The following is a 26567-nucleotide window of genomic DNA, read 5'->3' as shown; positions in this document are numbered from 1 at the left end:
CAAACACACCACTAGCCAAATGGGGGCCAGAAGAACTATTCCAGGTAACTATTCAACCCAGAGTGCCTATCTCTACACAATATAAAGATAATAAAAACACAAAAGCTTAAATCCTTTCTCCTCTGAACAGTTCTTATCTTGCTTTGCAATTATAATTGTAAATATAATTATAGTTATAATCAACCAAACCAGAATAAGCCTAATTAAGCAAGGGGATACTACTTAGGAAATACCTCCCATTGCATCTACCTTGATGGAATTTGAACCATTTCCCCAAACAGAAGCCCCGGATGCTTCAAAGATATTTCCTCTCACCAGCTGAAAATCTGAACCCCTGACTCCTCATGGAAGTCCAGCAATGAACATCTGGCCCCACCATGATAACTGGGATCATCAATGTCTCCTTCAAAGTCAGTAAGCCACCACCTGCCCAAAAGGATACATTATCAAAATCCTGAAGAAACCTATGCATCAGGCTATTCAACTACCAACCACTTTCTACCCCCCTGCTCCTTTATCTAAAGGCCATTGAAAGGCTAGTGGCATCCTACCTTCATCTGTACTCATCCTACTTTCAGCAACTTAAATCCTGGGTGCCTCCTCTTGTAAGACCAGAGGGGGACACAATAACAAACACCTTCCCTCTCCAACAATCTGGCCCATATTGATGTATGACCTTCTGGCACTAGACAGAAATAATACAAATTGTGCTAAATGCCAATACTGTTATACCTTCTCTGACCTCAGACACACATCACCATTCTTACAGTGGTAACGATATGTGTATCAAAGGCTGCAAGGGGTAAATGCACCAGTTTGCCACAGGATGTACTCATTCCTAGTAATCAGAACTCAGACAGCAGTGACAAAGAGCCAGGCAAGACACAACACTCTTTTCTCCTCCAGTTTAATTTAAACCTCTGTTGGTAGGGTTACCATATAAAAAAGAGGACACCACTGAGAGGGAGTGTATCAGTATCTACCAACCTTGTACTAGTGTACTATGCATACAATAACACATTAATACCATGCGATTTGGTAGATACTGATACAGATGCGCTCCTTCTCAGGGGTATCCTCTTTTCTGAAAGGTCAAATATGGTAACTCAACTATAGGGATAATGTAGTTGGAGGAATCTATATTTAGATTATCAAACACTTTGGGAAGTCTGTGTTGGAAGAGGACAGATTGAGGAAATCAGGATTGGGATCCATGTGTAAAACCCACTGTTGCCAGAACACATTTCTTCAGGAATAACATGGATAAAGAAACAAATAAAACCACACACAATACTTAATGATCCCAAGCAACATTTCTCTCTAGCCAGGTGGACTGGAGAGAGGAAGCACCATTTGTTCTGCCATCTTTTGCTTCTTCATACCTTTGTTAGATGGTTTTTACCAAAGTGATGGGAGCCTTACAGATAGCCAAGTCAACATATTATATGTAATTTCACACATGCAAAATAACTGAACAAATTGGTTTAACATGTTGAAGTTGGACCTTTAGAGGCTCCCAGAAACACTAATTTGCTTGCATAATGAGTAATCATTCTACAAAAGTTGTGCTTTAAAAGAAATGAGATGTTTTATAGCTATAGCATCAACTGGTTGATATTATTGTTCCCTTTGTATTATAAAGGGCAAAGGAACAAGACTACATCTTATATATGTGTTTATGATTTTCATCACCGGAGTCCCAGTGTGGGAAAACTCCACATGTGCTTGCCAATACCCAAAAGCCCATGGGCTGAAGTCCATTCTGTTACTGACTGAATTGTGGAATAAAGCCACTGAAACCAATGGGCCTGAATCTGTTCCTACTATAATTTGTGTAAATCAGGAGTAATTCAGTCTGACAGTAGACTCTAGATCAAAGAGTTGCTCCAAAATACACTAGTGTAACTCAGAGTAATATTTGACCCACTGGGAAATGCATCCATATAATTAAAAACTGAATTAATGTGTTGGTATAATTCTGTTCACTTCAGAGAAGTTATTTCAGACTGACACCAGAGTATAAAAGTCTGGCAATCACCATGCACATACTTGCATAGTGGGTGGTTCACTTTCATTTTCTTCACAGGGTTTATGTATAACCGCATTTTATGACAGATATGGAATGCATTAGTGAAAATCTGGCATACAGCAAAAGGGACACTCAGAAGAATATTAGGCCTCACAATTTGATCCACAGTCAACTTTAAGTGTGGCTAACTGGGGGGTGGAGGCGGGGAATGCACTGGGGAACCAAAACCTATCATGTGCCATTGGAATTAAAGGTGAATATTTATTTCTAAATTACTTAAGTGCAGTATTTTGGAAAGAGCAGGAGGAAAAGGTAGGTGGGCCTAATTCTGGTTTATCGTAGGTCCTTTTTGTTCAGCGTTCAACTGGAATTATGTTAATTTGTCAGAATATGAGAGAGGAGGCCATCCAAGTGTGTGTGTGTGTGTGTGTGTGTGTGTATATATGTATTTTTAAAGAATGCTCTAAATGTTCCTCATTAAAAGAAAAATACCTATGCACATTTTATTCTTATATAGTAACACACACTTGAGGTAATGCACTTTGATAGATGTCCAAAGACGTGAGAGGCACCACTAATCTTTCCACTGAAGTAAAGAAAGCACCGTAGGCATCTCTTTAAAATTGAAAAAGGGGTGAAGAAAAAGGTAGTTAGCACAACTTGCAAACTGCTCCCAGGGCAGCAATGCAAGCTCAGCTTGTTTCATCTCAAAGACTGAAAATATAAATGCATACATTTACCTTTTTTAACCTGGCTGCTCCCGCACCAGAGCGAATGGCCTCCAGTAGAGCCTCCCTTGCCTCTTCAGTGTTACTTGTAGCAGTAACAGGAAATAGAGGTGCTGTCACTGACTTGTGGTTGGAAGGAGGTGGTGGTGGTGGCAGGACAGGCGGAGGAGGGATCCTAAGTTGCTCTCTCTGAGAGGTTTCTTTATTTTGCAATGACAGTTCTACCTTTCTAAAGCTCTGCAGCTCTTCAGAGGCAGATGATGAGATCTACCAAGGAGACAGTTGAAAGTGAATAGTTCATATCTGGCATAATATCAAACTGTAATTATTTGATACTTGATGGACTTTTATTTCACTACTCCCAGCTTTAGTTTGCTCAACTGAGAGAAAACATGTAGAACTTTTGTTTGCTCATTGGTTTAAACATCTGTTACTACTCTCTCACATCACTCAACTGGGCTGATTACCAGGACCAAGGACTTGGCACTGATTGTGTCTCAGAAATTCAATCTTTACTTAGTGTGAACTCTAGTATCCTGTAACTCTTCTTGGCACGTAAGGTAAAAGACTGGTAGTTGGACTTGGTGTGAATTTGGAAATAACTATAAAGATTTTGGACTCAAGAAACTGTATTAAGGGAGCTGTAGGCCCCAGGGAATCTCATTTATTTATAGTAGTCTTTGCAGATGGGTGGTAACAATGGATGAGGGAGAGAGAGAGAGTACTTTAGATCTGCACATTTAAACCAAGCTTCACTTTAAAATTGTTCTTATAGTTTCCATACAAATTAAAAAGAAATAAAAGCAGAAAGAGCTATTTGAAACTAAATTGGGCAAATCAAGTGACTGCTTTTCCAGCAGAGTTACTTTGGAATTCCTTAACCTAAAATTGCTGCATGAATTATGTTTGGAAGACTGCTCCAGAGTAAACAGCCTGGTAGGGAGCTGGCTTGTGATTTTTCAACAGCCTTTTGTCTTTAACAATACACCTAATGCCTATTAATAGCAACAATAATATCATAAATGTCAAGAATTGATGTATCCCCAAAATGTTTGGCAGTAATTAATGAATTTAGCCCCACAAAACAAACATCAGTATCCAAAGTAAATATTATCATCCCCATTTCACAGAGCGGGGAATTGAGGCAGACAGTAGCATGTGAATTATCCATGACCAAAGACAGAGCCAAAAGTAGAATGAGAACTCAGGAGCACTTGTACTGCATGCATGTACTCTGGTCTCTGCAACACATATGCGTGGCATTATCTAGCACAGATCACATTGTGTGAATAAGCAATGGATGGTTCCTAAAAACATGTCCTTAAAAAAACACCAAGACCTTCTTTTTAGCAGGGAAAAGCAACTCAAAAAATCTTGGTGATGCTACAACAATGTTTTCAGTGTTCTTCACACGGATTCTCAGCTATGCCCAAGCAGTACACAGTACAGCATGCACAAAGGTGGCCTTTGCACTTCTTCAGATGCTCTTTCACTGTGCCTAATAACATGCTATGTTGAAGGGTGTTAGTCCCACAGGAAGCTGTGTAGCCTATCTTCCCCAACAGCAACAAGGCATTCATGGTGAAGGGATAATGGAGCAACATAGGGGAGAATAGAGATAATTGGTTGGTAAATGTCCAGTGGTATTGAGCGGTGTTGATAGTTGGCGATGATTTGAGTCACTGATCAGGGGGATGGGACCCTGCTTGCCCTTGGCTGGGTCAGTGAACTGAGCGAAGTTTCACGTTAGAACAATTGAGATCCTGGCTACTAAAAATAAGAGCTACGGTTAGATAAATTCTTCCAAGTGTCAGAGTCATCCAGCTCTGCGAAAACCTGCCAGATTTTCAGTTAGTCACTTGCAATTGCATGCATACACTGCATACATCTAACTAATATCCATAAATTACAGTGTGCATGTCAAATCACAGAATCACACAATCATAGGGCTGGAAGGGACCTCAGGAGGTCATCTAGTCCAGCCCCCTGAATCAAGTCACTGCATGCACATATGGCCAGCCTGGGGTATTCTGCTACATAAGTTAGGTGGGGTGCAAATTCCATATGCCTACCAAAAAAAAAAAAAAAAAAAAAAGAAAGCATATGCCGAATTCTTAAGCCTATAAAAGTGCTGAATTGAACCTGGAGTGTCCAGTCCCATATTCAACTAATTTGGATTTATCTTGATTTAATGTTATCCACCACATTAAAAATCCTCAGCTACCAGGGTACAACTCGAACAAAATCAACAAAGTTCTCTAGTAGAATGTAGAATTTGGTCCATCAGGTAAACATCACAGCTGTGTCCTGTGTTGTCATATTTTTTTTTCTTTTCCCCTAAATGCTTTTTGTTGCACGCCGAATTACATTGCCTCACTCTAGGTCACCGTGCACCCAACACATTCAGTAGGCACAACCAACAAGAAAAACACCAATCCCATGTGTCTATTGCTCACCTTTTTTAGTGCTGAAGTGCCATTGTGGCTTCTGATTGCTGCCAAGAGGTCTGAACGCTCATTCTCTGGCTCGGCATATGAGTTCTTTTGACTTCCATTTATCAGGCTGTCTGAAGTCTAGAGTATGAACAAAACAGACACCATCAAGTTAGAGATAGTTTGAAAGCACTTTATAGAAATGGTGTAGCACACATATCTGTATTTTAACCTCTGGGGGCTAGGCACTCTGGCTGCCTTTGAGTTTGATTCTGCAGCCCTAATTCATACTATATATTACTTCCTCATGCAAGTTATCTTACGGAGTTCACTTTTGTTCAGGGATGCAGAATTAAGCCTTCTGTGTCTTGCGCAGAACTCCATGCATAGTACCAGCAGTTAATAATAAATCTTGATGATATAAAGTACTTGTATATCTTTCACTTGCATGTAGCTAAATGTTTCCTATATACTGCACATTCTGATGTTTTCAGAAATATAAGTTGGGCTTACCATAATTGCTTCTCTCTTTCTACCTTACATCAGTATACCTTTGGTTATTCTAATTAGTGCAAGCATCAATGCCATTGTAAACTATATGCCGTTTGTGAGAACAGTCAGTGGCCTGCTTCGGAATTTTGATATTACAGTTTTTAAATATATTTTGTGTACTAGAGCTCATCTGCAAGAGTATCAGTTTTAGAATCGGCTGGCACCTACTCTGGGAATACAGGCTCTCTCAAGTTTCAATAGTTCTAAATAAAGTTTCCACTTTACCTTCCGGAGTTTTTCCTTTCCCCCTGCGGTCTGAATGGCTTCCATTAAAGTGCTGTGCAGAGATGTATCTTTTGGAGCTGGTTTCTGGACAACAGGCTTGAACTTCTTCTTAGGCCCAAAGGTATGAGTTTGTACAGTGTCATCAGATTTATTTACACTGCTTATTAGGGGAACATCGGGCTTCTCTTCCCTTTGAGAATTGATGTGGTTATTTACAGGTGTAATATTGTATTCTGACAATGCTTTTAAAGACTTAGTTGGAGTATTAGCAGGATGCCAGTTAGTGGGCTTCAACAATGAGCTGGAAGAGGTTGTAGATGTTGGGAGATCAGGTGATGTGACTGACGAAGAATTAGTATGGCCCATTTTCTCACATTTCGGATCAGACAAAGGCTGTGTGTTTTTATTAACTATGTTTTCTTTGCAGGTTAAACTGTGATCACCTTCTGCAGCATTGTTATCCTTTGAAGAGGATTTAGTAAGTGGTATACTGGTACTTTGTTTATAGAAACCTATGGGGGTTGTGTGATTCAGTGACCTGATGTTCACTGCTTTGTTTTCCACAGGAGAATTATCCCCAAGAGTCAGCCTGCTATTTGCTGCTTTGTGACTGCAAGTAAAAACATCTGAAAGGGTGTCTTTCATTTCTGCAGGTTTCATTGTCCTAGGGTTGGTTTTGGCTATAGTAATACATCCTCTGGGGAGAGGTTCTTCAGTTTTTATACAATTTTCTACATGATTGGTCACCCTTTTATCATGCTTCTCTAGCAAATCAGTCTTACACATAAGTGGATCAAGGCGTTTTGCAATGGCAGAGGCAACATAATGGCTTGAAGTTCTTTTATAAGGCTTTCGAAATGGGAATTCTGTCTTGCCCTTGTTAACTGTTGGGGAAGCTGATGTTTGTACCTGAGATTGTGTAGCTAGAACAGATGGCTTGATTTTTTCAGACTCATGTACTGTATCTGTTTGTGATGGTATTGGTTTTGAATCTGTTACAGAGAAAGGTGTGCTTTCAGGTTTTAAATTAAAGGGTTTAGAGCTCACAATGGCTATTGACTTATTGGAATTAATCTCTATTGACTTATCAGATTGGTTTCCCATCGAGTTTGCCCTCCAGAATGCCTTTACTCTTCCAATATGAGGTTCCTCATTTTCATTGGAGGAAAACTCTGATGTGTTCTTCTTATCAGCATTTGGAGTCATCAGGTTCCCTAAGTCATCTATCTTAATGGCACCAGTGGAGAAGGAATTACCTCTATCAAAATATGTTTTTTCAGGTTTGGGAGGGACAACTTTAAAAGTGGTCAGACCCACTTTAGGTTCATAATTTGTTATGGAAGTAGAGACACGATGACCCCACATGGGTGGGGACAGGATATCATCTTTTTCCTCACTGGTCTTGAGTGATGCAGGCTTGAAGTCCAATTCTGTTTTCATTTTATTCAAGAATCTGTCCTGACTATTTTGTTCATTGGATGGATTTGTTGTCTCTCTTGTTGTCTGGATTTGAGTCTCAGGCTTGAGATGAGAAGAAATCAGCATGGGTTTGCATTCCTCAGAATGGACACCATTCTTATAGGTGCTTTCCAGTCCCAGGTTGCTTTCATTTCTCTTTTCAAATGCGGATGTAAGAGATTCATACATCTCTCGCCTCTGTTCTACATGCAGGGGATTAAATTCATCTTCAGAAGATTGATGGTGAATTAAGTCCATACTTAGAGATCCACCATCTACCTGTTTCTTATGAAAAGACCCTGCACTATTATTATTTGTAAAGTTTCCTGAATTAATGGAATCAGCTGAGATAATCCCTAAAGCAGATGATGAAGTTAACACATTCTCTTCCTCTTCAGTTGGACCTACTGTGTTCATGTCCAGAATTTCATCTATGATTGTTACTGGAACATCAAAAGCAGTATCTTGAATAGTCTCAGGATCACTGAAATGTGGGCTGGATAGCTCATCTGTGTGGAATGATGAAGAGTCGTTATCCGCTTCGTTATGGATGCCTTCCATTGCTGCAAACAATACAGACAGAAACTTTTACAAATTTGTTACATATGTGCAACGTCACTGTCAGTTACTCAAAGATGGTTTAGATAACCACGACAAATCTGGATTTTGGTCAGTTACATACAGGTACACATTCAGGACATACCTATTTACAAGTATGCACACATTTTCCTGTTGTAAGAAAAAGCACTACAGTCAGGTCTCAGAATATGCGAACCCAGAGTACGCGACCCCGCTCATATGCAGCTGACCCCAGATCCCTACAGTACACCCTGGAAATGTGTAGTTTCCAGTTGTACTTCACTCACTACCCCCTGGTCCTGGCTCAACCCCCACTCTCCCCCTCCGGCTCCACATGGCGCTGGCTCAGGGCCCACCCCCCCAGCTCTGCTCACCACCTGCGCATAGCTCCTGCTTGCCCCCCAACCCCACGTCTGGCTCTAGCTCACCACCCCCATGCATGAGTCCGGCTCAACCTCCCTGGCCCTGGTTCAACCCCACTGCTGGCTCACCACCTGTGTCTGGCTCTGGCTTAACCCCCACCACCCACGAGTAGCTACGGTTGAGCCCCACTCCCCCCAGACAGCCCTGGTTCCTACTCCTCATGTGCGGCCCCAGTTCCATCCTCATGTCCCAGTTCAACACCACCCTGACTCAATCCCCCCCTAAACTCCCCCAGCTCTGCTCACCACCTGCGCATAGCTCCTGCTCACCCCCCACCCCCACCTCTGGTTGTAGTTCACCACCCTTCAGGCACAACTTCAGCTCAAACTCTCCAGCCCCAGTTCAACCCCCCTGCCGGCTCACCACCCGCATGTGGCTCCAGCTCAACCCCCCCACCCCCATGCCCGGCTCTGGCTCACCACCCCCATGCACAACTCCAGCTCAACCCCTCCTGGCTGCCCCAGTTCAACTACCCACACAGCTCCAGTTTAAACTCCCTCTGCCCCAACCCTGGGTCAAACTCCTTGTGCACGGCCCTGGTTCCATCCTTCCACCCGGGTTCAACCCCCCACCCTGCTTCAGTGCCCCCCCGCCGTGCTCCCATTCAACCCCCCCACCCCCCATGGCCCAGCTCACCACCAGAGCACGACTCCGGCTCACCACCCATTCCGTGCAGCTCCAGCTCCACGGTTCAACCACCCGTGCACGGCTCCAGTTCAAACTCCTCCTACCTCTCCAACAGCCCTGGTACAAAACCCTCATGCACGGCCCTGGTTCCATCCTCCCACCCGGGTTCAAAGCGCCACCCTACTTCAATGCCCCCCCGCCCCTCGTGCTCCAGTTCAAACCCCCCTCCTGCCCCCCACGGCCCAGCTCACTGCCCAAGCAGGAGTTTGGTTCACCACCCTTGTGCACCACTCTGGCTCAACTCCACCCCCCACCTCCTGCAGCTCTGACCCACCCCAGGCTTAGCTTTCCCTCACCTGCCTCCCACGGTCCCAACCCACTGCCAGGCTTAACCCTCCCCAACTGCCCCCCCCGGCAACCCTAGGACTTACCTTTCTGCTGCTTCCCCGGCTGCAGAACGCATGTTCCGCCAGACCCTGATTTATGTGAAATTCAGGTTACGCGAGGATGCATGTAACGGAACCCTCATGTAACTCAACGGTCTGCTGAATCTGCATATATTTTACTCTCTCGTTGATGATCACCATATGTCTACTGTGCATACGTATCTCACACTCCTCCTGGGTGCAGTGTACTGTCCCATCTAGAGGCACCAAGACCACTTACAGAGAGAAGAGTGAATCTGCTATGCACCATTAGCAACCAGCCAGCTGGCTTTTGGCTTACGTACTAAGCTCCAGAGGTCCCAGGCTTGATTCTACCTGCAGACAATTGAGGTCTGTTGGTGTTACACATGCACACCTCCTGGTGGGGTTAATAGGAACCATGTAAGTGTAGCTGAGGGTAGAATTCGGTCTATTGTTTATACCTTTACTTTGAGTAATGTCTCAGTGACAAGCACTTCACAGCAACACTCCAAAGGAGAAGGGTTTCAGAAAAACAGCAAATATCTCTAAATTCCGATTTTCTTACTTGGTTAATAAAAAGAACCTGTCTGAGGGAGTACTTCAAGCAAGCCAAAAAAAAAAAAAAAGAAACAGGACTTACATTTTTTCCATTATTCAGGAATGTAATAGCTTCTCTGTGAAAGTAGCTGTTGGGTTTATTTCTTCTTTCAGTTACTCGGGTATAAATCAAGAGGGACTACACTCAACTTAATGGACTTGCAATGGTATAAAACTCCCAGAAATGAGATCAAAATCAGGCCCACTACATTGTAACATGTTGAAAAATTACGAGGTTCAAACATTTTGAATCAAACAGTTGTGTCACATTAATTTATCACAGTTGATTAGGAAGTAGGGTATTTCTCAGTAATGACACTTAGGCTCCTTTTACCTAGTGTGGTCAGGATTTTAACCTATCTTCAAGCTACGTGTAATATTGCAGTTGAAATATTACTTAGAAAACACGCCCCCCTTCTCCATTTGATCCTGACAAAATGTAAGAAGCCTGTGTGCTGAAAAGCGATAGGATCCTGTTACAAAGCTGCAAGACACATATTACACATTGATCAGCAAATAGTGCCAAATTCTCAACATGCCAAACTCCACGGAGGTCAATGAAAATATGCCAGAAGAAAATGTGGCCCATAAAGTGCAACCTTTCTGGTAGCAGGCACTCATTACAGTGATGTCCATATAAATATGTGGATAAACAGATACTAGCAGCTTAAGGATACTGAATTGATCCAGCCATAAAGCAATATGGGTTGGACTAACAGCAATTCAGATGGTGTGGGGTCAATTTCTGTTTCAGATATCTTTGTTTTTCTCAGTGACTTGCATGAAAGCATTGCAGATGCACCAGACAGAAACTAACCCTGCACATTTTTACTGTGTCTTACTACTTCTGCGGCTCAGCAATGACACAGTTCCCTACCTTCTAAATTGTCATCCAGTTCAGCCAAAGTCTGTTGGAGTCGTGCGGCAATAAATAACTCCTCATTTTTATTCTTAGCTGCTGTCGTTTCTTCATCTCTGCCACTAATTGAAAGAGAAAAATGGTGGGGTTATTTCTGTATTGTAACTCTGGAAGCCATTCTTATTTCAACCCCTTTGGTTTCACTGTAGATGTGAAGCACATATCCCAGAAATACAAAACTCACGCAGAGCTACAGGCATGCACCATACTGATGCAACCACATCCCTTTTTAAAGTATCTTTGCACTGTGGGCTCTTTGTAGTTCCTCAGTGTGCTGGTGATCAAAAGATTAAGATTAATAAAGCTTGTCACAAAGAAATGGCTCAGCTTCACTGTGAAGTCTGTACAAAGGAGAGTTCCCAAATGGAAATTGTTTGCATATCTGTGTTGTTTTACAGCGGCTTACTACATGTATTGTGCACGTATTGTACAGGCGTATGAATTGCAATGAAAATAAATACAATTAGGCTCTGTTAAACATCCATTTTTCATTTGGAGAGGAGGAAAAAGAGATAACTAATCTCTCTGGAGACATTTCTAATCATGTTTCTACTGGGCCTCATTTTTATCCCACATATACCAGTGTAATCAGAAGTAACATCACTGGTTTCAGTGAAGTTATGCAATGGTTTAAAACCACCATGAAACTGGAGTCAGGTCCCATATATTTTCTCCACTTTTTTTCCCCTAAAATAACATTTGTGAGACTACAAGATATTTGTTTCTCAGAGGTGGAATCCTGGCTCCTGAAGCCAATGGGAATTTTGCTATTAACACTGGGGGAGACAGCATTTCACCCTGGGAGTCTGTTTATTCCTTTTCTTTATTCATCGCATTGAGTCATAGCATGCTAGTCTGTGACATCCCAGTTAGATGTTGGCCCTGTGATTAGGCTACCAACAAAATAATATCCAGCTCTCACCACTCTCAAAGGCTTCCCTTTGCTTGTCAAACCTCTTATCCCCACCCAGGTACTCCTTCAAGTAAGAGTGTTCAGCAAAGAGTGTTAAGTCTGAATGGTGCCGTCTGTGTTTGAGCCACACTGCAGGGCTCCAATTCTGCAGCGTTCTGCTGACTGCCAAGTGTCCTTGACTGAAGTTAAAATCAATAGGCTCTCAGCGCTTCCCCAAAACAGGCCTGAGTCTCAACAGGTTCTAAATTAGCAGTCACCACCCAAGGACAGATCTGGGAGTCACCATGGATAGTTCTCTGAAACCTTTAGCTCAGTAAATAGCCCTGGTCAAAAGGCCAAAAGAATGTTAGGAATCATTCAGAAGGGATAGGAAATAAGCAAGAAAAAATTTATAATGCCACTATATAAATCCATAGTGTGCCCACACCTTTAATGCTGTGTCTAGCTGTGGTTGCTCCATCTCAACAAGAATACAGTGGACTTGGAAAAAGGGAGAAAACAACAAAGACAATCAAGGGTATGGAACAGCTTCTATACAACGATAGACAAATGGATGGGCCAAATGCCAGGAAAGCCTCTCCCGCTAGAACTGTTGGCAGGAGATATGCAAATTGTGCAACGCGTTTGTGTATCTTTTGCCAACAGTTCTCAGCAATCCAGACACAGCCTTACTTACACCAGTGCAAATCAGAAGCAACTTTCCCAGGTTATTGGTACATTGGTATAAGTGAGATCAAAATCAAGCCCCTAGTCTTTGACAATACATAACTAAACAAGCCCTAGAATATTTTTTCAGATATTTCCCATTACCAAAGATACTTGCTCAGCACAGCATTTGCTCAGTGCTGAATAACAATGGAGTTTAAACATAGCACTTTAACACCCATAGTCATGAGGAATAGTGGCATGAGGGGTGCTGCACCTGGCTTCCTCATACCCAGGAGGCAGCTCTACTGCCAATCTGCCACTGGCTCCCTCAGCCCTCAGTCCTGGCCTGATGGCAGCCTCTTGGGGTCCTGCCAACCCTGACACACCCCTTCGGTCCTGACATCCACCATCCCCAAGGGTCCAGGCCTCTGCAACTGCCTTCAGCTGTAACTAGGTTGCCAGCTCTCCCAGACAAGACATACCAGATATCATTTGTGACAATGGAGTTCAGTCTACCTGGTCCAGAAGAACTGGCAACCTTGTATGTGACCCCAGCCTGGGGCCATGAGGAGCATAACCAGATGTGTGTGGGGGCATGGTGTAGCTCAGCACCCCACCCTAAAAATAGTTCCAGCGCCTCTGTTAACACCTGATCAACTTTAAGCAAGCAGGCACGTTGGTTCCTTTGAAATCAATATTGAAGTGTTGTGCTGAATTGGGGTCAAATCCAGTAACCAAAATCCATTGTTTAAATAGAGAGAACTGACACACCAAAATATTATATAGGAAACTTACTGTGAACAGTATGCGTATTGCTTCAGCAACACTATGGGCCAAATCTTAGGAAGTACTGACTATTCGCTGAAGCCAGTGGGAGCTGGAGATGCTTCATATCACCTGGAATCAGGCCCTGCACGTATTAACCATCAATCACATTGCAATGCTTATGTTAACTTGAGAGTTTTCTTGTCAACAAATCCATGCAAAGGCAAGGGAGCAAGAAAGACAGGCTCTCCTCATCTGATCTACTGACTGAAGAAGTGAAGGACTCAGTAGAGAAATCAGAAGATGCATAGCCCCAATCTTACAAAGAATAGGAAGTGAACTGAATTACTGATTTGAGCAAAGTTGTAGAATTCTTTAAGATCTTTGCAGGGCTAGGTTAGGCAAAGAGCTCAGCTACCCAGACTCAGTGCAGGGTTTTACTGTATGTAGGTTCTCATACTGTGCTCTTCACCATTGTATCATGGTACTTAACCCTCTTTATTAATATCTGTTGTCATGTGCTGCTTGTTCTCTTATCTTCTTACTCCAATAGTCCAAATTATTTATTCTCGTGTTATGTATAATGCCTCCTCCTTGTTCCCGAAAACATGTTTTATTTTCAGTGTTCGTTCAGTCTCCTAAAATACATAGGAAAGTCACATTACAGGCAGTCAGCATAGCAGATTGTGCTCAGGGGCTAGCAACCACAAAGTAATGAGTTCTAATTCTAGCTGTACAGGACAGCTCTGGGATGTTGTGTGGAATCCTATTCAGCTGTCATTGAAATCTATAAGAAGTTGGATTTGGCCCTTATAGCTAAGTTATTACAGCCCATTAATAGGCACAGAAGAGGAAGAGCAAGCAAGAATAAATATTACTAGCTTCCTAATATCTGTTCCTCAATCTCCAAAGCTGTAAAACTCACAGAAGTGTTATGTGAAGATAATCAGTTGCTTGTACAGTGCTTTAGAAATTAAATCACTGTAGTATTATTATTTTTCTCTTAAGCATAAGTCTTTAGGGAAGGTAACTTTTTGTGCTTTTCTTAATTCTAACACAATTAATTCTCCTTCCCCACAAAACCCTCCTGTGTCCATATATAAATCCTGAGGCTCTTCTCCAAACTGCCATGGTTTCAAAATATACAGAGAGAGTGAGTGAGTGAGTGAGTGAGTGAGTGAGTGAGTGAGTGAGTGAGTGAGTGAGTGTGTGTGTGTGTGTGTGTGTGTGTGTGTGTGTGTGTGTGTGTGTGTGTGTGTGTGTGTGTGTGTGTCTCTCTCTCTCTCTCTCTCTCTCTCTCTCTCTCTCTCTCTCTCTCAGATGAGGGGGAAGGTCCAGGGGTTTCCAGTAGCTCATATGACATATCAAAGTGCTTAAAACTACTTTTCACATGGTAGTATTTAGCAAAAGAAAAACAATAGAGCCTTTAATTTCTTTTTAAACCTTTCCTCTTGACCCCTTAGATTTTTCTTTTGTCGACAGTTCTGTTTTGCCTAGAATCCAAGACAAATGTAAGATTTATTCTGATATTGTGCTTTACGTGCTGGATAAACATTAGCAATGGCATTTTCTCACACACTTTTCACTTGGGAAAGAACAAGATAAACTTTAGGTTGCTTTTCTCAGACAAGAAGAGGTGCTGAAAATCACAGCACTGCTGAGTTTTCAGCCAAGTTAGAAAACAGCAAACCTGCATAGCTCCAGGAAGGAGTGCAGTGAATGCTCATCAACTGACTTAACCATTCCACTGAGCTGAGGCTACAACACATAATTACTTCTCTCCAGTCACTTACTCAGCTGGAGACAAAATGAAAGTTACAGCAGTATTTTGTCAAATTAGCAACACAGAAGGAGGACTGTTATGAAAAAAGTTTACATTGAGAAGGGAGAAAAGAAAATTCTCAGATACATTTGGTCAGCAATAGTACTTTTTAAACCATTAAAGGGACTATAAGTGCAATCAGAAATGCTGCCTTTCTATTTCAAGACTTCTTTGGGTTTTAGCACATGATCAGATTAACCCAGTTGTGAATTAAGAGCATTTCCAAAGAGTTAAGGAAAGCCTGATATAGAGTGTGTGACAAAGTCCTGAGGTGTTCTTTGTGAGTCCTAGCAACAGAGAGGAAGCCGTGCTAGTCTATACACTATCAAAACAAAAAGCAGTCAAGCAGCACTTTAAAGACTAGTAAAATAGTTTATTAGGTGAGCTTTTGTGGGACAGACCCACTTCTTCAGACCATAGCCAGATGGTCTGAAGAAGGGGGTCTGTCCCACGAAAGCTCACCTAATAAACTATTTTGCTAGTCTTTAAAGTGCTACTTGACTGCTTTTTGTTTTGTGGGTCCTGTGCTTCATAGCAGTTGAAGATATGCCTCAGAAGCTCGCTGTTTCCCTTTTTGCTCTACCTGCCAGTCTTCCCAGGAGCAGGGCAGTCTATTCAACGCTTCTCATCATCGGCACAGTCGTAAATGGAGGGAGGTCCCTTGTGGATGTTGGGTCTCCTCCTACCCCCTCCAAACTGCCCCAGAGGGTGTGGGGCAGTCTGGGGGCAGGGAAAACTGGTCCCCTTTCACTTGATCTGGGTTCCAGCCCAGGGACTGTAGGTACCAGCTGCTGCCCTTCCCTTTTGCAGGATCTCCTCTGCAGGTCCTCCCTCCTTCCTGGTCTGTCCCCTTTCTTTTGCCCCACCTTCTTAACTGAGGGGAAGCCTTATAAAAAGGTTCCACAGGCCTTAACTGGCTGCAGGTGCTTGATTACCCCTGGTGCTGATTAGCCTGCTGCTGCTGCCTGATCCTTGACAAGCCTCAGTCCTGGGGGAACCATAAAGGCACTGACCCAACTGGCCCCATACTTGCCCTTGCTAAGGTCACTATAGTATGCTGCAGGCTGTGATACCCACATGTGTCAGATGTAGATGGCTACAGAACAATAACGGTGTAGGTGAAAACTGCAATGGATAATGCAAGGCTGTGGGAACTGCCCTAATGAGATTGAACAGTCATACTGATTTTCTCTTCCCATCCAGTAATACTGAAAGACCCAGTCTGACAGTTCCCACATGGCCGCTCTTGAAACAAGGTTCATTTATGCTAAATAAGCTAAATAATTGCGGGTGCTATCTTGACCATTGTTGAGCTCTGAGGACTTTCAGAAAGAGATGCTACCTGAATGGGTGTCAAGAGCACTTGAGGTGCTTGGAGGAGCTAACCTGTCATTTAGTGTGAGATGATCATAGGATTAAAACAATGGACAGGGACTCAAGAGAACCAGGTTCAATTCACCGCTCTGCTACAGACTTTCATGTATGGCCTTAGACTTAACTCTCCCTGTTTCTGTGCCACAGTTCTTCAGCTATAAAATAGGACTAATGATCCTTTGTTATCTCACAGAAGGGATGTGAGGCAAAATGCATGGAGGACACTCAGGCTAGGAGCCCTATCTCAAAATAATTTATGCAATCTGAGTTGTGCAAATTATGTAAGTTATTTCAAGGTAACTTATTTCAAACATGGTGCCAGCTACATGGCACCTGAGTTAGAAATAAGTGCCCATTTCAAACTTCCTGCTACCCTCCGTATGACCAAGGGAAGTGAGAATGAAATACTGCGCTCAAAACAGCCCACATGTTTTTCCATTGGATTTCATTTTGGAACACATTTGTATCCTGAAATAGAAACCTCAATGTAGCCTTAGCCCCAGATAGTGCTGTAGGAATGGGGAGCTGCATAAGACAACAGATATTGAATGAGTTTAGGCTGCCCTGAGAACATTTTTTAAAGTACATCCTTGTGAATTAAGCTATTTAAACTAAGTCATAGCAGGAACAGCAGACAACCTTCATGCTGCTTGGAATGGCTTTTGTGATAGTGCAGCTACATGCTTTTTAATAGTGGAAGTAACTGTTTTCCAAATTAGTCAACAGCCCTCCAAACCCTTTGTTTTCCTCTTCATCTACCCAGAGGTGAAGGGGCTTTGCAACTTGCCATTTGAGAGAAAACGCAAAGGCAGAAAAAAGCATAGCTAGGTTAGCACTATCCATCCTCCCCCACCACAGAGTTAAAAAATGATCTCCTTCTCCCTCAAGTCTACTCCCTCATTTCTGAGGTGCAAGTGAACTTCAGTGTGAAAACTGTTAATGTTCCAGCTTCATATGACCAAAGCCTGTAAACAACGCCAAATTATATGCTGTTAATGCACTGGAAAGTACATTCCATTTGGGACTGGTTAGATAACAAAGTCATCATTTGTCTTTAATGCAGTTTCTGAAAGTGATGGGTAAATACAAGAAAAGAAAAAAACATGAGTTCTGTAGTCTGCCTTTGACTGAATGTCACATATCTTTGCTTTTTCATGCTGTTAAAGGAGAAAAAAAGGCAAGCAGCACCCCCTTTTGGGATGCTGGAGAGCTTGGGTATCAGGTTTATTGGAGTGTGTTGTATTTACAGGAGGGTAAGAGTGCAAAAGTTGAATGTATCTATTTCCCTTTCTCCGAGAGTAACTGGCTTGTCAAGAGTAGGTTGTATGGTCTCAGTTATGCCTTCAGATATATAGGTATTACCACAAATTGATTTCAAGGGGAACTGCATGAGTATATGTGAGAGAAAAATGGATTTACAATAATAATTTACATTCCTATCTTTGTTCTCTTTCATGCTCACTGTCAAAAATCACCATACTGAAAATAAACATGTTGCTTTGCATTTCTTAAGGCCTTCCATCTAACATGTCCAAGTGCTTTACATACAAACATTAAGGATTTAATCCACAACACACTACTTCAGTGTGGAGAAAAACCACTGCAGTTTTAAAGATAGGGAGATTCACATACTGTAGTATTATGGTTCTGGTGTAAGGTTGGGGATCAAAAATCTGGGAAAGAGACCTTGGATTTCCTGACTCACAGAACTGCTGCTTTCTCAGTACAACACTTCCCTATAGATAGCTACATGTGCACTAGTGAGTTTCGTTGACAAAATCCCAGTTTTGTCAACAGAACTTACGGAGTGTCCACACTAAAAATGCATTCTGTGGACATACTGTCAATACAACGTGGCACTTTTGTTGACAGATTTCTGCCTCTCTCCTATGAGGCAGAGCAGCTGTCTCGACAGAATCTGTCAAAAAAAGCAGTGTGGATGCTCCAGGGGGTCTTCTGTCAACAGACAGGGCTTCCAGGTCACCAGGCAGACTTGTCTGCTTTGCTTCCACTTGGCTGTTCTGTTGAGAGAGCACCCATGCAGTCTGGCCACTCTCTGTCAACAGAGTGGATCTATAGAATGATCTGTTTTCATGTCTGGCCCCGATCTGTCGACAGACATTTTGTTGGATGATATCTTCGGACAATAACTTCTGTTGACAGGTTGCTGTAGTGTAGATTCTAAAATTCCACAGGCACAAAACACTTTACTTACCTATACATTTAATGAAAAGGCTAGCTTGGATTGTTGCTCTGACTTTGAATGTTAACTACTTTAGAATAATAGTTTCATCATCTCTCTGTGTGCACCCGTCACGAAAGCAATGCATGAACATGTCCAGATTTTTAAAAGAATGTTTTGGGTGAAGAATGGAAAAAGGAGAAGCCAGGGATACAGATGGAAAGGATGGAAATAAGCCATATTTGTAGCATCTAAGAATTTGTGAATCTCTCAAACATTTGGCAATTTCACAGAATTAAGTTCCATTCCCCCAAATTCTCTGATTTTAACCTATTTCTTCTCTGCAAGACTAATCACACATTCTGATTTTACAGTTAAAGTCCCAATATTTGGGGCTTTATTTTATATTAAGAGCCTATTACTCCCCATCTTCTGTCTCAACTTCATACTGGCTGTCTCGTCACGCAATTATAAGCACAATTCAGATAAAGAAACATACCCTTTTCTACCTCATTAAAAGAAAACCTGTCCTACATTATCATTCCAAGATAACATTTTCATAAACTGGGGAACTGAGATTCAGATGAAATTAGTTTAAGGTACAGTAAACTCTTTCACATCCAGCATTCTATCATCAGGAACTCTCATATAACGGCATTTTATCCATAAGTAAATTTCAGTTCCTTTTTCCGTAAGTACAGTAGAGTGAAAGTAAACACAAATAAATACAGCAAATACAGTATAAGTTTACTGTGTACAATAATACTATTGTTAGTAAATAAAGCATATTTTGCATACATTTTTGTTTGTTTCTTATTATCTAATCTTTTTTTTCTTTAGCGTTATGCATTACTAGGTATACCTCTCTATTATCTAGACTATTTGACTATCCAGCAACCACCTGGTCCTGGGGTTACCAGAAATGAAAGAGTTTACTGTAAATACAAACTGGTTAGCACAAGGGCGAGCAAACTTTTTGTGTAAGGCCCCATTTTTCATCTCTGCAATTAGCAGTCCCCTGCCCCTTCAACCTATCTAATGTAATTCAAACTGATGGACATTTTGGTTATGTTACATGAAAAAAATGTTTCTGCACGTGTAAGAAAGTAAGTATATAGAATATAAAAACTTCATTAATTGGCGTATAAATGTGAATACACAAACATCAAGCAGTAACATATTTCAACATTTTTAATGAGAGGGATGAGCCTCAGACCAGCAACTGAATGTTCTGTACTGCCCCTTACAAAATTTCATGCCCACCACTTTGCTCACCCCAGGTGAAGAGACCATTCTCAAAGAGTGGTTATCAATGCTTTGCTGTCAAATAGCGTTTGTGGTGGGAATCCTTGGTCCAGTACTGTTCAATATTTTCACGAATGACTTAGCTAATGGAGTGAAGAAAATATTTATAAAATTTGAAATAATGACAATCTGGGTGGGACCGTTAGTACTCTGGAAGTTTGGATTAGAATTAAAAGAACATGGTAAACAGGAGAATTGGTCTGAAATCAACTAGATGAAATCCAATAAAGAGACGTGCACAGTGATATGTTTAGGAATCCAAAATCAGTCAGCTACAGAATGGGGAATAACTGTCTCAGCAATAATACTGCTGAAAAGGATCTGAGAGTCACAGTACCTGCGTCTACACGTGCACGCTACTTCGAAGTAGCGGCACTAACTTCGAAATAGCGCCCGTCGTGGCTACACGCGTCGGGCGCTATTTCGAAGTTAACTTCGACGTTAGGCGGCGAGACGTCGAAGTCGCTAACCTCATGAGGGGATAGGAATAGTGCCCTACTTTGACGTTCAACGTCGAAGTAGGGACCGTGTAGTCGTTGCGCGTCCCGCAACGTCGAAATTGCGGGGTCCTCCATGGCGGCCATCAGCTGGGGGGTTGAGAGACGCTCTCTCCAGCCCCTCAGCTCACTGGTGGCCGCATGGAGCGGCCCCTTAAAGGTCCCCTCCCCCTCCCTTCCTGTGCAGGAAGCTGAGGGATCATGCAGGCAGCAGCCTGCACACGCAGCCAGCCTGCACCTACCTCAGCCCCCCACCCAGCTGCGATGGCTGCCCGGCAGCGCCCCCAGCGCCCCCCCCCAAGGGGAGCCAGGGCTCACAGCCCAGCCAGAAGGGCAGCCAGGCTGGGAAGTGGCAGCGGGGCCCCTCCTGGATGGAGGCCGAGCTGCGGGACCTGCTGGGGCTCTGGAGCGAGGAGGAGGTGCTCCAGGTAATGGGGAGCAAGAGGCGGAACGTGGATGCGTTCGCTCGGCTGGCCGACGGCCTGGCTGCCCGGGGTCACCCTGCCCGCACTCCTGACCGCGTCAGGAGTAAGGTGAAGGAGCTGCGGCAGGCTCACTCCTGGGCCCAGGATGCAGCCAGCCGATCTGGGGCCGCCCCCGTCACTTGCCCCTTTTACAGGGAGCTCAGGGACATCCTGGGCCCCCGGCACACCTCCTCCCCTCCGGCCACCCTTGACACCTCAGCCGACGAGCCCCAGCAGGCCCTGCAGCCAGAGTCCGCCCCGGAGGCAAGCCCCGCACCCCGGGGGCCTCCCCCGGAACATCGCGGCAGGAGGAGGAGGAGGGGGGCTCCTCCTCTGCAGAATCCGGGCAGCAGATCCTCCTCCTGCCATCCCGGAGCAGCAGCAGGGCCTCCGCCCCCTGGGGATCTCCGGACCGTGGGAGCGGACCGACAGGTAGGTACCCCCCTCTGGTGGACACCCCTGGGCTTGAGAGGCGGGGGTAATAGATATTTGTCCAGGGCCCCCCACATGCTCACATGGCCATGGCCCCAAGGACACCAGGGCCATGGCCCCAAGGACACCAGGGCCATGGCCCTCACAGCACTGCATCAGCCCCTGCCCCGCCCACCCCGCATGACAGTGCCATGCCCCATCCCCAGGCCAGGGGGGAGCGGAACCTCGAGGGGCCGCCGGGAGGAGGGGGTGGGACACCCCGCAGCAGCAGCATGTGATGGAGTGGGGGGAGTGCAAATGGGAGACTCAGGCTACATATGAGCAACAAGAGCCGAATAGCTCCCAGGGGCAAAGGAAGATCCTGGGGCTACAGCTGGCAGGTGACACCTCTGCCCTGACCAAAGAGGAGGGAGGAGCCGAGCTGGCTTGTAATTGGGGGGTGAGGGCGGGGGCCACAGGTAGAGGCTAGGGGAAGGGAGAGCTGGAAGGCAGCCAGCCTGAGGAGGAGGAAAGCTGCATCCCAGAGGGGCACCCCTTGGGGTCTTCTCCCTACGACGGGTTGGAAGGACTGTCTCTTCCGACAGCTGGTGCTGTCACTCCTGGGAGAAACTGGGCATCTGTGGCATAAGAAACCTCTCCTGCTGTCAGACCCTGCGGGGTGAAGTGAGAGTCACTCCCACCAGGGGACGGGGTGCAGGGCAGGGGGACCCCTGAACCCCATCCATCACAGCAGCATCTCCCGGGGACGGGGATGGGGAACCTGCAGCACAGGGCTGGGGAGACAAAGGCCACGGCTCGGGGCCCACACTAACGCCTGTCTCCATTCTTTTTCCCCCCCTCCTCTCCTGTGTCCTGCACCTGCACCATCAGAAGGACCGGAAGAGAGTGCCGGCGAGGCATCAGTCGTCCCGGAGAGCCCTCCGGGACCATCGCTCCAGGCCAGCCCCTCGGCCGAGGACCGACCGGCCCCGCAGTGGGCTAGACGGCGGACCCCGCGCTACCACCCGCTGACGGCGACGGACCCCCAGCTGCTGGCCATCCACCGTCGGCAGCTGGAGGTCGCGGAGCAGCACCTGCAGTTGCAGGAGCGGGCGCTGGCCTGGTGCCAGGAGGCATGGGGGGCCTACATGGACACTTTTAACTGCTTGGTGGACTACTTGGCCCCCCATGCCGCGCCGGCCGCCGCATCGCCCGCCCTGCCTGCTCCACCAGCCCCACCACCAGCTGCTCCGCCCGTCGCCGTCCCGTCCGCCATCGCCCCGCCACCCACCGCCGAGGGCCGGAGCGCCGAGGGACCCCTGGAGCCACCTGAGCCTCGCCGGGCATCCTACCTTCCAGTCCGGCCCGCCCCCACCCAGCCCTGGACAGGGCTGCGACCGCGGCGGGGCTCCCGGCCGCCAACGCCCAGTGCCGGGCTATAGGGGCGAGGGGCCCGGGACGTGGCCCCCCCTTGTATATAGTTTACAATTATTATTTGTTGCCCCCCGTTTGCCCCATCCCCCCATGTAAATAGTTCTCCCCTTTATCCTCCCTGGTTTTCTTTTTATTATTGAGGACACTGGTTTCTTTGTATTGTTTTATTTTTGTACATATTAGTTTTTTTCAACATGTTTGTACATAGTTTGTTTTTGGTTCAAATATTTACAGTTAAAAAAAAAGGTTCTGAAACAAAAAGACGTTTAAGTTCAGCCACCAGTGCGTGCTGTCATTTGTCCAGGAAAAGTGGGAGGGGGGTGCGGTGGGGTGCTCCATGGTGTAGGCGTTGGGGCAGGAGTGTGGTGGAGGAAGGTGCGGGCAGTAGGGGGCCTGGGCAGAGTTCACCCCGCGGCCTGTTGGTCGAAGTGGGCCCGCAGCGCCTCCCGGACCCGGGTCCCCTCGGGGTCCACCTGCCGACTGGGGGCAGCAGGTGGCTGGATGTCTGCCCTGCCAGCCTCCGCAGCCCAGCCCTGGAAAAAGGTGTCCCCCTTGCTCTCCACCAAATTGTGCAGGGCGCAGCAGGCACCCACAATCTGGGGGATGTTGTTGGGGCCCGCATCCAGGCGGGTCAGGAGACATCTCCAGCGTCCCTTCAGGCGGCCAAATGAGCGCTCCACCACCTGGCGCGCACGGTTCAGGCGCTCGTTGAAGCTCTCCTGGCTAGCGGAGAGATGGCCCGTGTAGGGGTGCATGAGCCACGGCCGGAGGGGGTACGCCGCATCTGCGATGACGCAGAAGGGCATGGTGGTGTCCCCCACAGGGATCTCCCGCTGGGGGATGTAGGTCCCCGCCTCCAGCTGGCGGCACAGGCCCGAGTTCCGGAAAACCCGGGCGTCGTGGGTGCTGCCAGGCCAGCCCACATAAATGTCCTGGAAACGTCCCCAGCTGTCCACCAAGGCCTGGAGGATGACAGAATGGTAGCCCTTTCGATTCATGTAGCGTCCTCCACTGTGATGCGGGGTGCAGATGGGGATGTGAGTCCCATCCAGAGCCCCGAAGCAGTTGGGGAAGCACAGGGTGGCAAAGGCCGCGATGGTGGCATGTGGGTCCCCCAGCCTCACGAGCCTGTGCAGGAGCATGGCGTTGATGGCACGCACAACCTGCAGAGAAAGCACATGGGACAGCACCAATGAGGGGTGAGCAGGGTGTGCGTGGCCCTGCCCTGCCCTGCCCTCCTCTGCCCGGGCCCCCCTCCCCTGTCCTGCCCTCCCCCCGTGGGTTCTCTTACCTCCATGAACACAGCACCGACGGTGGCCTTGCCGACACCAAACTGCTGCCCCACGGATCGGTAGCTGTCGGGAGTGGCCAGCTTCCAGACAGCGATGCCGACCCGTTTCTGCACTGTGAGGGCACGCCGCATGGCGGTGTCCTGGTGCCTGAGTGCGGGGGTGAGCCACTGGCACAGCTCCAGAAATGTCTGCCGGCTCATCCTGAAGTTCCTGAGCCAGCAGTCGTCGTCCCACTCCCCAAGCACCAGCCGCTCCCACCAGTCGGTGCTGGTGGGGTAGCTCCACAGCCGCCGGCGTGTGAGGCGGGGGGGGGGGCGTGGTGCTGCAGGGTTAGGGGTTGAGCCCTGCTGCCCTGGGGGCATCTCCTCCTCTGGTGTACCAAGGAGGTGCTCAGCTGCCTCCCGCATGGCACGGAGCAGGGCAAGCCCTGCTTCTGCTGGGAGGGCTGGGTGGACCTCTGGCTGCTGCTGCTGCTGCTGCTGCTGCTGGGGGTCCATGACTGCGGCGCCCGGGGTCTGTGTGCCTATGGCTCCTCAGACCGCGTGCTGTGCAGGCTGAGTGTGTCTGGGAGGGGCCCTTTAAGGGAGCGGCTAGCTGTTGCCCTGGAAGCGCTAGTCCGCCCTGTGACCCTGTCTGCAGCTGTGCCTGGCATCCCTATTTCGATGTGTGCTACTTTGGCGTGTAGACGTTCCCTCGCTGCGCCTATTTCAATGTTGGGCTGCGCAACGTCGAAGTTGAACATCGACGTTGCCGGCCCTGGAGGACGTGTAGACGCTATTCATCGAAATAGCCTATTTCGATGTCTCTACTTCGAAATTAGCTACTTCGATGTAGCGTGCACGTGTAGACGTAGCCAGTGTGTCACAAATTAAATACAAATCAACAACGTGTTACAAGGAAGGCTAATAAAATTCTGGAATGCATGCAGTGTTGTACAGAAGGGTGTAACTGTTCTTCTCTACTCATCACAGGTAGGGTGGGATTTCACAGGAGTACTGTGTCCAGGTCTGTGAAGGAAGATGCGGACAAACTGGACAGCATCCAGAGGACAGTAACAAAAATGATAAAAGGCTGAGAAAACCTGACCTGTGAGAAAAGGTTAAAGAGAGAAGGTTAAAAACTGGTTATGCTTAGTCTTGAGAAAAGAAGACTGAGGGAGGATCTGATAAGAGTCTTCAACTATCTAAAAGGCTGTTATAAGGACCAATGGCCATGTCGTCTCCATGTCCACTGAAGATAGGACAAGTAATTTGCCCATTGTACAGAAAGGAAGATATTATGAAATACCATCTAATTATAAAGGAACAGGCTTCTAAGGGAGGCTGTGCAATCCAGTACATATGGGCTTTTAAAGAGTAGGCAGGACAAACACCTGTAGAGGTGGACTAGGCTTACTTGATCCTGCCCCAGGACTAGGACTAGATGACCTCCTTACACCCCTTCCAGCTCTACATTACTATGCTTCCGTGAAAACTCTTCTTTCTCCCAATGCCAGTCTGTCACAAACAGCATTAATATTCATAGTTGCTGGAAGTAGGAGCAAGGGAGTGTAGGAGCAGCCCCAACTGGAAGTGGTTTCTGTCATATGCAGGATTTACAGGTTGGTTCAGTGGGTCTGAGTACCCCACCACACAAATTGTTCCAGCACCCCTCCAGCTGTTCTATGTTCAGCACATATTTGTTCCAGGAATTCCTATCTTTTCCTCACTGGCCTTACTTCACTAGTTTATCTATATCTGTTTTTCATTCTGAACACTTTCTCCGTCAATTTCATCATTAGAGATTTTCGCCCTCTGCTTCCATCCCTCTCCCCATTTTCCCTAAAAAACACAAAACTTGTGTAATTTAAGTTTAAATGTTCTCAAAATTAGGCACAAGCACATCCACCCCACATCAGCCCATCAGAAAACAAACAGCTCTATAACACAAACAGAACAACAGTCTCTCAGGTACTGTCAGACCCTTCTCCTCCTGCTCCCAACAGCCTCAGCTACTAAGATGAGGGACAAGTGTAAGAGACACCCTAATAAAGAGAGGAAACGGGCTCCTTAGTTGAGAATCCAGGTCATTAATTGGTCCCAGTGGATCTTTTTTCATGCTCTTAGTCAGCTTTGGAATCTGCCTCCATTTGTGACCGGGGAAACAATAACTTAGACAAGAGGGAAATCCTCTTCCCTTAGCCCATGGACAGATAGTAACTTATTTCTCTGCACTGTGTTGGGTTTACACATCTGGTCTTTATTTGTCTTTGTAATCCGCACACTCCTCTACTTTATAATTTACAAATCTCTAGGTGGTTATTATCATTGTTATAGGTGGGGCTGGTAGCACTGCCTGTTATTAAGGTTTCCTGACATATCCATCACAAGACCCTGTTTTCACTTGCATACAACTCTGGGGAACTTTAACTGTTTAGGTTGCAATTTGTCAGGTTGGACATCTGCCCTGACCTTTCTTTCCCCCTTGTGGTGGTGGTGAATCTCA

General features: G+C 46.0%; 1 protein-coding gene across 5 annotated transcripts in view; it reads right to left on the bottom strand.

Moving 5' to 3' along the window:
* The window catches only part of COBL (cordon-bleu WH2 repeat protein), a 271385-nt gene that overhangs the window by 9899 nt on the left and 234919 nt on the right, over positions 1–26567 (bottom strand). For all 5 annotated transcript variants that reach the window (XM_074988022.1, XM_074988024.1, XM_074988023.1 and 2 more), the window contains 4 exons: positions 10935–11038; positions 5967–7987; positions 5214–5330; positions 2770–3024 (listed from right to left, as the gene is read on the bottom strand). In XM_074988022.1, coding sequence (XP_074844123.1) covers positions 2770–3024; positions 5214–5330; positions 5967–7987; positions 10935–11038 — 2497 coding nt within the window. The remainder of the gene's footprint in view (positions 1–2769; positions 3025–5213; positions 5331–5966; positions 7988–10934; positions 11039–26567) is intronic.

The sequence above is a fragment of the Carettochelys insculpta genome, chromosome 2, assembly GCF_033958435.1.
Source record: "Carettochelys insculpta isolate YL-2023 chromosome 2, ASM3395843v1, whole genome shotgun sequence".
NCBI classification, from domain to species: Eukaryota; Metazoa; Chordata; order Testudines; family Carettochelyidae; genus Carettochelys; species Carettochelys insculpta.
Note: the sequence above shows the minus strand (reverse complement) of the source record. Positions and strands in the feature narration are given on the sequence as shown.